This window comes from Phacochoerus africanus, chromosome 11 (genome assembly GCF_016906955.1).
Source record: "Phacochoerus africanus isolate WHEZ1 chromosome 11, ROS_Pafr_v1, whole genome shotgun sequence".
Taxonomy (NCBI): domain Eukaryota; kingdom Metazoa; phylum Chordata; class Mammalia; order Artiodactyla; family Suidae; genus Phacochoerus; species Phacochoerus africanus.
In genome coordinates this window covers 96874569-96888921 of record NC_062554.1, presented here as the reverse complement: position 1 = coordinate 96888921, position 14353 = coordinate 96874569, and the positions used below count along the sequence as shown (strand labels likewise).

Genomic DNA, 14353 nt, shown 5'->3' with positions numbered 1-14353 from the left:
ATTCTTGACATGAGTAGAAATTCAGGTTGAGAAAAAGTGGAGCTTGGGGTTCCCCTGAGGCTCAGCAGCTTAAGGATCCAACACTGTCACTGCAGCTGTGTGGTTGCTGCTGTGGTGCACAAAGGACTCCTGGCCTGGGAAATTCCACATGCTCTGGGCGTGGCAAAAAACCCAAAAAACAGAAAAACCCCATGGAGCTCATTTTCCTTTCCCTTCATTGTCTGGTAAACATACTATATTCCCTCATGGGAAAACTACAAAAATGACACTATTTTAGAACAATTAAACCATATCTAAAAATCAGAGGTTTTTTTTGTTTCTTTGGTTGGTTGTTTTTTTGGGGCTAGTCCCACAGCATGTGGAAGTTCACAGGCCAGGGATCAAATCAACACCACAGCAATGGCAATGCCAGGTACTGAACCTACTGTACCGCAAGAGAACTCCAGGGAAGTTTTTTAATAAGGGAAAAGAAAAAGTCAGTTAATCAAGAGGGGATTTTTTTTATACTATAAAGAAAACTTTATTTCCTTTACATTTTGGCTGATTTCGTTTTTCTTTCATTTTTTATTATGGGACAGTCATTTTCCCATAAGTAGATGTGATTTTAAGGCTAGCAGAAAAAGATACTTAAAATTCAATTTTTCTATCTTAAACCAGTGTGTGGGGGGGAACACTGTTCTGAGTTTCTCTTTAATTAAAAAAAATTTTGAGAAAGAAGAATGGAATATGATGCTTATTTGTATTGAACTTCCATAGAATTATCTAAAACACTGAAGGTCTTCATTTCTTTCATTTGGTTTTTCTATACTGGAAAAAATATGTATGTATTTTGTATTGAAAAAATATGTAATGAGTCCAATAAAGATTTTTTTTTCCTAAAAACTTCTCTGAGTGTGTTTCCTTTAATTTAGAAAAAAGCACAGTATATATCCCATTTCATAAGCACGGTTTCTCTGTGTGTAGTAATGTGTTTATGGCCTGTCACTTGCTTGTCTTCTGTGCTCCCTGAGATCTGAGACCATGGCTGTGTTTTCAACTCTAACCCCAGCACAGTGTCTGCAGCACAGTGTCTGCAGCAGTCTGTGTTAATAAATGTTGATTGAATGGATCCCTGAAACATGCCTGTACTTCTTTTTTTTCCCTTTAAAATCTAGTGAAATAAAACAAATTTTGGACTTCAAATTGTAAATACATACAACACCTGCATCTGCTTTACATTCTTTCTGGAGAAAATAGTTTGAGATGCTAACAGGAATATTTAAAGAAAGTCCAGCTAGGAATTGGACTTCCAGGTATCATGATAGTGAATTTCAGCTTCAGTCATAGCAATATCTCGTTAGTGGGGGAAAAAAAAATCTGTACTTTGCCCAATAGTGTTAAGGAGAGAAAACCAGAATGAAATCCTTCAGATATGCTCATTTCCATTTCTTAATTATCTGGGGACAAGTCTTGAGTTCATGGACTCTTCAGCCTATTTCCTTGTCTTTCTTTAAACTCATCTAAGCTGACATTTGGTCTGTCAGAGCGTATGAGTGTCTTGATCAAAGGGTGGGAAGAGTAAATGAAAGGAGACCAGAAAACTGGACCATTGAAATTCTTATTAGTTAACAGGAATTTTTTTTTTTTTTTTTTTAGTTTTAAGCTTGAAGGATGTATTACACTTATAAATGATAAAAAGTTGGCTGATTTTCTATATAGTATTGTTAAATAATTTGGTATAAGTCAGAAACCCAAGCATTCTTTAGCTCTTTTTTTTTTCTTTTTTGTGTAGATAACTGATCATTGGCTACATGAAGTTTCTAGTAATTACAGCAACTTCCATTTACTGAGATCTTATTATGTGTCAGGCACCATGCTTAGCATTTTTAGTACATTTCTTTCAGAAAAATCCTGGGAAGAGCTTTTATTATTCCAGTGTAGCATAAGAGAAAACAGTTTAAAGAAACCTCATAATTTATAAGTGGCAGGGCTGAAATTCAAACCGAAGTGTATTCATTTACTGGCCTCCTCAGCCTAACTTACAATATCAGGACCTTATCAGTATAGCTGCTTTTTACATTGACAATTCTTGAAAAGATGATGAAAGATATGACGAGAAAGTCACTTTTAGATCTTCTAAATTATAATCCAGCACATCCCAGGCCATTTCAACTATTATTGACATTTATAAAACATGTTTTCTTCTAAGTTAAATATAGACAGACAGTCATTGTCATTCTGACAATTCCCCCCTAGTTTTCTGGATCAAAGACAGAAATGTTCTAAATAGAGTTATTGATGTCTGTTCTAAAATGTGTCACTATCTCTTTGAAACAAAACTCATTTCACGTATCAGTCGGGAAGATCTCAATGGTGTCCTGAGATTAGGAGGCCAGTCATAACAAGCAACCTTTCTCAGTATTAGATTTTACTGGTGGCCATAATTATGTGGCTACAAGGAAACAAAAAGTTTCAGGGCACCAAAGTTGTAGTGACTAATTCTCTTCTTTGAAATGTTTAAATATTTAAGCCTTTAAAAATCAGAAACTGCCTCTTTTGGGCAACAGCTTATCAGGTTTTGTAAAGATGTCAGATTTTAATGTCACAGACAAAAACTAATTCTATACCATTAATATTCTGGGTGGGATTAAGATTCCCATCACCCTATTGCTACAGATGGTACAAGATTCACCTCTCCAACTAAATAACACGTTTACTTTATATGATAGTGAGATGTGCAAAAAAAATGCTTTTGGGCTGTGTAGTAAGAAATATCCTTAGCTGACAATGTAATGATGTGACATGATGCTTCAGCAGAAAACAGTTTCCCATTACTGGCAACCAAAGGAGGTTGCTTGTGTGCTACTGTTAATATTCTTTGTGGTACAGAAGGTATAAAGGCATGGAAATATTTCAATATCAGGTCCAAGTGAGGGTAAAAGACCAGACAATGATCATCTTTAAGATGAGGTCTATACCTAGTACTGGGCCTCCAGGAGACCAGTTAATTTCTTTTGAAAAATGACTCTAACATTTTTGTTTGTCTTGGAAGACTCAGAAGAACATATGTCACAATTATTGTTGGAGAAGCTAAATGAATTTTAGCAGACAAAGTATAAATGAAAACTAGCTATATCTAGTTTCAGATTGATATTTCCTTATTTGTACTTTCCTGTGTCATTACTATTTTTTACTTTTGTGTGCTCCGTTTCACCTATTTGCTAAACATGTTTAGTAATGTGGTCAGAACAATTTGCTGATAGCCTAATTCAATAGATACCGACATGTTGAAAAATAAAAATTGTAGCCCAAGTTGATTGCAGGTGAATGTACACAAAAGGCAAAAAAATTAAAGCTCTAGACATTTCAGCAAAGTGTCACACTGAAAGAGAAGCAACTCTACCTTGCATTCTGGACAACCATCACTTGACTGCATTGATCCCAAGAGTGAGAAGGAAGGATACAGCAGGAAAGTAGCAAAGACAGGAAGGAAAAAAAAAAAAAAAAGTTAGGAACAAAAATAAGGAGGAAAATGTGAATAATAGAGGACCTATACCATAGCATATAAACAACATGAGGCAGAAAATAACCTTTGAACTAAAGTGAAAATAATACCTCACAAGTGTAATAAATCCCAAGTCCGTGACTGCTATAGTAATTAGGAGTAATTTAATGAAAGTGTTAGAAATCAATAGGAATAGCACATTTGGCTTTTAGGCCAAATCTCACCCAGAAGGCATGTTTTGTTTGACAAACTGCCTGAGCATAGCTTTAGGTGGGGCACTCACTCTTCATTTCACTATAGTTCCCACCCTTCTTTCTCTGTTACCTATTCCAGAGTAGAGTGACACATTCACGCTCCCTGCCTGACCTTTCCAGTTATTCAAGTTCACCTCCTAACTGAAACATATACGGTAATAAATAAAAGACAGTCACTTTCCTATAATGCAAGTACCCCAGGATATAAGACATAAGTTCCCCAGGAGAGAAGAGAAGATAGGAAATAAAAGACAGTGCTTTATTCTCATTCATTCATTAGCAAATGCTGATTAGAGATTTAGCCTGGCAGTGATTTCCTTTTGTCTCATAATACTGTCATTAAATGACACTCAAGGTCTAATGACCCAAATCAAAGGCAGAATTAAGTTATCAGTTTGTTGTTATATTCACATTAAAAAAAAAATGAGTTCCTGTTGTGGCACAGTGGTTTGAGAACCCAATGTAGTCTTTGCGGGGATGTCAGTTCAATCCCTGCCATCAGTGGATTCAGGATCTAGTGTTGCTGCAAGCTGCAGCGTAGGTCAGATACGGCTTGGATCCAGGGCGTGGGCTGTCAGGTGCAGCTCTAGTTCCACCCCCGGCCCAGGAACTTCCATTGCCGTAGGAATTAAAAAAAAAAAAAAGAAGAAGAAGAAAAAAAAGTGGGAGGAGGGATAAATTAGGAGTTTACGATTAGCAGAAACAAACTACTATATATAAAACAGAAAAACAAAACGGACCTACTGCAGAGCACAGGGAATTGTACTCAATATCTTGTAATAAACTATAATGGAAAAGAATATGAAAAGGAACATATGTGTGTATATATATATAACTGAATCACTCTGCTGTATGCCAGAAAGGAACACAACATTGCAATTCAACTATACTTGAAAGAAAGTAGCCCAATTACAGTTATAACATAAAGACATAAACTAAACTAAAAACTCCCCTTTCCTCTTCTATATGGCTAGTTGGTAATCTCTATAAATTAAATCCAACGAAATAAAACTAGAGCAACAATACAAGCAATTCTAAGTTTCTAAATAAAATTACTGGGTAGGATGAAATTAAATATACTGAATTTGATACAGCACTTGGCAATTTTCAAATTATTTTCTGAGTACTATCTAATTTGATTCTCCTGACAAACTAAAAATTATGGCCCTACCTACCTTGGTTTTCTCAATATTGACAAGGAAACTGAATCTCAAAGAATTGATGATTTGCTCTTGGTGATACAATTAGTAAACAGCATTCAAATGTAATGTATACCTCTAAATTAGATCCTGTTCAAACAAACCAACTGCCATCAGAGACCCTGCTTTCTATGACCTCAGTATTTTAAATTATGCTGAGGTTTGTTTATGGCCCAGAAGTTTATCTTGATGGATGTTTCATGTGTACTTGAAAAGTACGGAGTTCCCGTCGTGGCGCAGTGGTTAACGAATCCGACTAGGAACCATGAGGTTGCGGGTTCGGTCCCTGCCCTTCCTCAGTGGGTTAAGGATCCAGCGTTGCCGTGAGCTGTGGTGTAGGTTGCAGACGCGGCTGGGATCCTGCGTTGCTGTGGCTCTGGCGTAGGCCGGTGGCTACAGCTCCGATTCAACCCCTAGCCTGGGAACCTCCATATGTCGCGGGAGCGGCCCAAGAAATAGCAACAACAACAACAACAAAAAGACAAAAGACAAAAAAAAAGAAAAGTACAAGTATTCTGCTAGTAATGGATAGAATATTCTATAAATATCAATTAGGTCATCAAAATGACTAAGAAAATATTATGAGGCAACTGAGGAAATTAAAGAATTATTTAAAAATTTATAATTATTATGGTTATGTGTAGTATTGTGATTAAAATGTTATTTTTAAAGAAATATATATGAAAATATTTGCAGAAAAAAATTACAAGAGCTGAGATCTACTTTAAAATACTCTGGATGGAGGGAGTGTATAAAGGTAAAAATCAAACATGATGGCTAGGAAGGAATAATTATTGAAGTTAAGTAATGGGTACATGATGGATCATTATACTATTTATTTTCTTTATGCTTCCAACATTTGAAAATGTCCAAGTAAAAAGTTACATTCAAATGTGACTCATCAAGTTAAATGAAAATGGAGCAAAAATAAAACCAGGGTTTTCAAATTACCAGCACCAAATTCTTTTTATTATAACTCCAATTGTTGATTACTTATGGTTCCATCATACTAATTTGGCTAGTATAAATTGTTCAGATAATGGATAATCAGCTGTTGGGTCCAAATTACAGTTTTGAAGCCATCTTGAATACTAATTTATATGCCAGACCATAGCAATTTGCATTTATTATGTGAAAATTAAACATCTCTAAAGAGCACTTGCTTTATATGAATAGTTTATATATCACACAAGAGATTCGAAGAGATATTTTTCATCTATCTACCAAAGTGGACACTTCAAATATTACTCTTTTCCTTTGTCCTATAAAATAAAAGAGTAACCAATGAGTCCTTGAGCATTGGTTTCACAAATGTATTTGGGAAAGTAAACTAATTCTTTAAATCTGCCACAAATAACTTCTTACATGATTTCACAGTCTATCTGAGTGGTTTTTGGAATTAAAATACTGACCTGCTGTCATCCAGGCAAGTTTTGTTATGATTTTAGGTCTCAAAACCTGTTAAGGCTTAACTACAAATTTTTAATTCCACCGATATTATCCAATAGTCAGAAATAAATAAATATGACATGTGGATAAAAATAAGGAAAAGATACTAAAACTCTTTGAAATTAGAGACCATAAGACATTATGAATATTTTTTAAACCATGGGACCACATGTACAATACTTAGAAAACACTGCTTCTTTACTTACCCTCGCCCTGGAAGAAGGTACACTTTAACAAAGGGATCTGAATAGCCATTGTTGTCTCGAGGGACAAGGTTTCTTGCTTGCAGAATATGTATTATGAGATTTCCCAGATCATAGTTGATTTGAAGCTTAAAGGGAACAGAAAATATTCCATGAACATTATTGATTGTGGTTTTAAAAACCATAAAATACATTATCATTCAATATGTTCCCAATATATTTTAAAAATTCTAAGAATCATCAACCATCACTTCCACTTTATTTGAAGCTGAACAGACCAGCTGATGTCTAATTTAATTGGGAGCTCCCAGACTTATGTTAATTACTAGTAAATATGTTGTTCATTCTTTCCATGGTGAAAGTTCTGACCTGTCTAAAATTCATTTAGAAAGAAAATAATACAGTGAATACTATTTACATTTTTTAAACAAAATTTCCACTTTTAGGAAAATAGGAAATGTTAATTTTCATAAATACAATTGCCAGAATTTTGAAAATAAACTGATAAATTTTTTAGAAAATATATTTTGCATTTCATTAAATAATTAGCAGTGAGTGGATTATTTAAGACGTCAGTACTAAATTGTAAGACTGTTTAAGAATGTGTAGATTTTATCTCTTCCTATATTACATTAGCTAATACTAAACTTATACCTTTTCTTTCCATGCCTGCTTTCCTAATAGAGTGAAAGATTTAAGATAATGGAATATTGTTCTTTTTAATTTTTTTTTTTTTTGCCATTTCTTGGGCCACTCCCGCGGCATATGGAGGTTCCCAGGCTAGGGGTCGAATCGGAGCTGTAGCCACCGGCCTGCGCCAGAGCCACAGCAACGCAGGATCCCAGCCGCGTCTGCAACCTGCACCACAGGTCACGGCAATGCTGGATGGTTAACCCACTGAGCAAGGGCAGGGATCGAAACGAAACCTCATGGTTCCTAGTCGGATTCGTTAACCACTGCACCACGACGGGAACTCCTCTTTTTAATTTTAAAAGCTGAAGAGAAGAGACATAGCTGTGGTAAAACTGCACAGTAAGACTTATGATTCAGGAGTTCCCTTCGTGGCGCAGTGGTTAATGAATCTGACTAAGAACTATGAGGTTGCAGGTTTGATCCCTGTCCCTGCTCAGTGGGTTAAGGATTTGGCATTGCCGTGAGCTGTGGTGTAGGTCACAGATGTGGCTCGGATCTGGCGTTTCTGTGGCTCTGGTGTAGGCCAGCAGCAACAGCTCCGATTGGACCCCTAGCTCAGGAACCTCCATATGCTGCGAGTGCGGCTTTGGAAAAGACAAAAAAAAAAAAAAAAGATTCAAATTAATATTTGAGAAGCCTGCATGATGCAAAACAATTAACTAATTTTCTCATTCAAAAGTAAAAGATTCTTTTGGCATCAGTTATTTTTAAATTCAATGAATTTTATTATATTTAGTTGTATAAACATCATCACCACAACTTAATTTTAGAACATTTACATCCCAAATCCCCATTCCATCCCTTCTTCCAAAGCCTGTCTCCTTTGATAACCATAAGTTTTTCAAAGTTTGTGAGTCTGTTTCGGGGCCACACTTGTGGCATATGGAGGTTCCCAGGCTACAGGTTAAATTGGAGCTGTAGCCGCCGGCCTTCGCCACAGCCACAGCAACACAGGATCCGAGTTGAGTCTATGAAGTACACCATAGCTCATGGCAATGCTGGATCCTTAACCCACTGAGCAAGGCCACGGATTGAACCCACAACCTCATGGTTGCTAGTCAGATTCATTTCCACTGCACCACAATGGGTACTTCTGTAACCATTTTTTAGATTCCACATATAAATGATAGTATGTGATATTTGTGTCTGTCTGACTTCACTTAGCATGATAATTTCCAGGTCCATCCATGTTGCTGCAAATCCCTTATTTCATTCTTTACTATGGTGGAGTAATATTCCATTGTATATATGTACCACATCTTCCTTATCCACTCCTCTGTTGATGGACATTTAGGTACTTCCATGTCTTGGCATGGTATATAGTGTTGCAGTGAACTTTGGGATACATATCTTTTCAAGTCATGGTTTTCCTTGGATAGATGCCCAGGAGTGGGATTGTTAGATCATATGATAGTTCTATTTTTAGTTTTTTGGGGAAATTCCATACTGTTTTCCATAGTGGTTGCACCAATTTACATTCCCATCAACAGTATAAGAGGGTTCCTTTTTCAACATACCCTCTCCAGCATTTATTATTTATAGACATTTTGATGATGCATTCTGGCTAGTCTCAGATGTAGTAGTTTTGATTTGCATTTCTCTGATTATTAGTGAGGTTAAACATCTTTTCATGTGTTTTTTGGCCATTTGTATGTTTTTTTTTTTTGGAGAACTGTCTGTTTACATCTTCTGCCCATTTTTTGATGGGGTTGTTTTATTGATATTGATCTACAGGAGGTGTTTATATATTTTGGAGATTAATCCCTTATCAGTCACTTCATTTTCAAATATTTTCTCCCATTCTGTGGGTTGTCTTTTCTTTTTGTTAAGGGTTTCCTTTGCTATGCAAAAGCTTTTATTGGGTTCCATTTGTTTATTTTTGTTTTTATTGTTATTACTCTAGCAGGCAGATCTGAATTTTTACAATATTTCTGTGGTTTATGTCAGAAAGGGTTTAGCCTATGTTTTCCTCTAAGAGTCTTATGGTATCTGGACTTATATTTAGGTATTTAAATGGACTGTCTTTCATACATTGTATATTCTTGCCTCCTTTGTCATAGATAGTTGACCATAGGTGCATGGGTTCAATTCCAGGCTTTCTATCATTTTCCATTGATCTATACTTCTGTTTTTGTGCTAATACCATACTGTTTTGATGACTTAACTTTGTAGTAGAGTCTGAAGTCAGGGAGCCTAAATCCTCCAGCTCGATTTTTCTTTCTCAGGATAGCTTTGGCTTTTCTGGGTCTTTTGTGTTATCAAACAAAATATTTTATTCTTGTTCTGGTCTTTTGTATTACCAAACAAACTTTAAAATATTTTATTCTTGTTCTGGTCTTTTGTGTTACCAAAAAAACTTTAAAATATTTTATTCTTGTTCTTTTTCCAAAAGAAAACATACAAATGGCCAAAAAACACATGAAAAGATGTTCAACCTCACTAATAATTAGAGAAATGCAAATCAAAACTACTACATCTGAGACTAGCCAAAATGGCCATCATCAAAATGTCTATAAATAATAAATGCTGGAGAGGGTATGTTGAAAAAGGAACCCACTTATACTATTGGTAATTTGATAGGGATTGCACTGAATCTGTAGATTGCCTTGGAGAGTATAGTTATTTTGACAATATCATCATTTCAAATAATATAATTCTGTTTGATGCTATTTCTGCTTATAACAGAAAGGAAGGGATCTGTATTTTCTTTTTCTTTCTTTCTTTTTTTTTTGTCTTTTTAGGGCCACACCTGAGGCATATGGAGGTTCACAGGCTAGGGGTCTAATCTGAGCTGTTGCTGCTGGCCTACGCCAGAGCCACAGCAATGCCAGATCCGAGCAGCGTCTGTGACCTACACCACAGCTTGTGGCAAATGCCGGATCCTTAACCCACTGAGCGAGGCCAGGAATCGAACTGGCAACCTCATGGTTCCTGGTCGGATTCATTAACCACTGTGCCACTACAGGAACTCCGGGATCTGTATTTTCAAAAAGTAAATCCATAAATAAAAAATGGACATATTTTTTATAATCATACAAAACAGATATGCTATGTTTAATGCTGAAAATGGGATAAATGGGATAATTTAGATGAATCAGTCTTCATTTAAAATTTAATAGTTAAAATAATTTCCTAATTTCAGTATTATTTTAACCTGGTTATGTTCTATGGCAGAAAAGGAATCTTTGATCTCTTTTCTTGGTACAGAAAAGCCCAGAGTCTCTCTGACTATCATGAAAGCAATATGAAACATGAAACAAAGGTCCATGAAGGAAGAGGAGAGAAGTGGGAGTTTCAGAACTGCAGTAAATGTGCTATAGTGGAGTATCAAAATATAGGAATTATCTGCAATTAATTTCACTGAGGTTTATAACAGCTTCCAAATCTTTTTTCTTTTTCTTTTCTCCTTTCTTTCTTTCTTTCTTTCTTTCTTTCTTTCTTTCTTTCTTTCTTTCTTTCTTTCTTTCTTTCTTTCTTTCTTTCTTTTTCTTTCTTTCTTGTTTCTTTCCTTCCTTTCTTTCTTTTTCTTTCTTTCTCTCTTTCCTTCCTTCCTTCTCTCTCTCTCTCTTTTTCTTTCTTTCTTTCCTTCCTTCCTTCCTTCCTTCTCTCTCTCTCTCTTTTTTTTTTGTTATTTTTACCACCTCATGGCATAATGGAGCTCCTGGGCCAGGGATCAGACCCAAACCACAGTTGTGATATATGCTACAACTGCAACAATGTCGCATTCTTAACCCACTCTGCCAGGATGGGGATTGAAACTGCATCCCAGTGCTGCCAATCCCGGTGCACCACAGCAGGAACTTCCAGCTTCCAAATCTTTAAGGAGAAATTCTTTCCCCTTTTCTCCTTTCTCTGCCAATCTAAAAACCCACTTTTAACTGATGAGGCAGCAAAATGATTTCTTATTGTAATTTACGGGGGACTCTAAGATAGTGCTTTCCAAATTTACTTTGTAAATCTGGTGCCTTAGAGCACACTTAGAGTTGCTCAGAGTTTACATCTGAGAGAGAATGGGATGCCCCTAGTAACCCTCAAGCAGAGCTATTTGGTGCTGGCAATTCATTGTCTGGGAGTCTATGTAAGGTTTCACTTGGAACAAGGTTTTGCTAAAAGACAAAAGATGAAAGATTTTAAAAAGTTGAAATCACTGTTATAAGAAAATATCCAAAAAGAAAAGATCCCAAGAGTTACGAAGGAGTATTGTTAGAGTCAATTTCCACTGTAGAATTAAACTCATGGGAACGGAAATTAAAATAAGAATAAATAACAACAAAAAGCAAAAAAGAAACGGTAAATATTGGTCTATGAGCAAGAAGTTTAAAAAAAATGAAAAAGAGAGAAAGAAAGCAATATTATGAATCAAAACATCTAGTATCTTCTTTATTGCATGTGAAATGAAGAAAGATCAGGTCTGGCTCTCTAGAAGTGGGAAATAGCAGAGAGATAGCAAGGTGGGAGAGCACATAGGTGACCAGGCTCCATCTTGCACTCTTTATCCATTTCCACCCTCACACTGCACATCTGCTTTAATCAGTGTGTGCCTACGTAATTCTTAACTGATTTCTGTGCCTCTGTGTCCTCCCTGTTATAATATTTTCTATAGGCCATTACCCTATGAATTTTTATTACATATTCCTTTCAATTAGCCTCTCTCTCATTCCAAAATATTGACTGATCACTTTATTATGTTGTGGCTCACATCCCTCGGCTCTTGTTCAAGGTTCTTTTAATTTAGTCTCAGCTTATCTCTACAGAAACATTTCCCGGCAGCAAAGGGATCTGTTCTTTTCATTACTCTCTGGCAGCAGAATTTTCCCTTGCACCATTTATTCTTCCAGGAAAACACTCCCCCCTTTTCCTATGCATATCCTCAAATTAGTTCAAATCTTTTACCCTGTGTGAAGTCTTTCATGAAAATTTCCTCTAGCATGTACTGTGATGCAACTAAGACTCACTGTTTTCTTTCCCTTAGCTGAAATGTACTATCTTCAAAAGTTACTATTTTATGCTGTGTTAATTCTTTCCACATGACATTTCTTACCTACCTTAAATTACTTTTTGGTATCATCCAAAATACAGCTTAGAAAAGCATTTTTTACTCAACCCCATACATGACACAATATATAAACACAAACATACAGAACTGAAACAGATAATGATTTACACTATTTTTCTTCTACTTTCCTGATCAAAATCCTCTGCATTGATTTTATAAACTATAGATTGGTCATGACCACCAGTATGAGTCAGATTGCTCTAGAACTATTCGGTGATTATCTAACAACTGTTGATCAGAAGAAGAAAAGAGGATAGCCGGAGAGTCATGAAACCTTAAAGAGGAAGCTTCAAATTTCCAGGAGAATCAGTCAAGTTTGAAACATATTCAACAAATCTCAAGTAACAGAGGCATTAAAACATTGAAAGTGTTCAAGTATCAGCAAGATTTCAAAATACAGAATTCCACAGATAAGATTCGATTTTATAAACATGTATTTGTATTAAAAATACTACTCCATAAAATTTTATTTTTCCTTTATATATCTGTATGTATTATGAAATAGGAAATGGTCCAAAAATGGTTACAATTTCAATAGACCAGTGGGGGGGGGAGCCGTAAAACTTGGTATAATAATGATCTTTTAAAAACTTCCATACCTGAATTTCCCCCGTAATTGGATGAGAGACAACCTTTGTTGCATCAGTAGGCTGCAATATTAAAATATATATTAGATTAATGGATTAAAGCTTTCATAGAATTTACCATTTCAACTTCTTTCTGAATTAATTTCTGTTTGGTCAGAGCACACTGTCTGGGGTAACACATTTTATCCGTTTGGCTGCTTCAGATTACAGTATCTACTTACGCCTCTCAATACACATCTAATTTTATAGCTACATAAATCTCTTTTTCATTTTGTGGAGCCTGTTTTGAAGCTATAATTTTGTACCTTCAGTAATGTATGTTCAACTACTTAAGAAGAGGAGACTTTTGGTTCAAAGTACTCAATTTAAATATTAAACAGATTTTAAACACCTATAAGAGAATGAAAAAGATATTGTTTTTTATATAATTTGCCACTGAGCCCACAAGTTATGAAAGTCCATCTTTGCATTCCTTTGTTAGGTGCTCAGCTCCACCCCGTTTCCTTCTACAGTAAAGCACCCAGGCAATCATTCCCTAGTATTAAAAGTCCAACCCATTCTAGACAAGTTCTCATTTCCGTAATAAGTTCCTTGTGTCAATAAAGCCTTAAAAATAGTGAAGAATGTGATCTGATTCATTCTGCTGAGTAAATGACTGACTGCTGATTTGTTACATTTCAAGAGAATGTATACAAATTTCTATAAAAGGATGATGTGCCTACCCCAGAATTACAATAGCACTTCAGGCAATGAGGCATCAATATAGGAAAATGTTTGCTAAAATGGTAATAAGCTTGCTACCCTACAAATAAGGGCCTGTCTCCGTATGTGTACATAATATTGGCCTTACTTTAATAATGAATCAGAAAAGGAAAACAATTCATATGTATTTGTATATGTATTTGAACAAGGTACATACACTTGTTCTGCTACCTTTTATTTTATAAATGTATGCTAGAAATGAGAGCAACCAAAGAACACAGCTATAGCCTAGGTTTTGTTCTATGAAATAAGAAAGAAAATAATGTAATCACTGGTAAAGTATGGGTAGGGGCTACATTTTCTAAACCATAGATTCTATTTTTCTTTTTTTGGGGGGGGAGCTTTTTAGGTCCTAGGCTAGGGGTTGAATTGGAGCTGCAGCTGCCATCCTATACCACAGCCACAACATGCCAGATCTGAGCCATGTCTGTGACCTACACCACAGCTCATGGCAATGCCAGATCTTTAACCCAACCCAATGAGCAAGACCAGGAATTGAACTCGTGTCCTCATGGATACTTGTTGGATTCATTTCTGCTGAGCCACAACAGGAACTCCTAAGCCATAGATTCTTTATTAGTTAAGCTAATTTATAAGAATGGCCAATCATTAATATTGAAACTATGCTTTGGCTACAAAGGATAGGCTGCTACTTACTGAACAATG

At 35.8% G+C, this 14353-nt stretch overlaps 1 protein-coding gene across 1 annotated transcript in view; it reads right to left on the bottom strand.

The window, feature by feature from the left end:
* PCLO (piccolo presynaptic cytomatrix protein) overlaps positions 1-14353 on the bottom strand; it is a 400569-nt gene that overhangs the window by 67607 nt on the left and 318609 nt on the right. Inside the window, 2 exon segments of the mRNA XM_047753722.1 lie at positions 3383-3409; positions 6593-6717. Of these exon segments, the coding sequence (XP_047609678.1) occupies positions 3383-3409; positions 6593-6717 (152 nt within the window).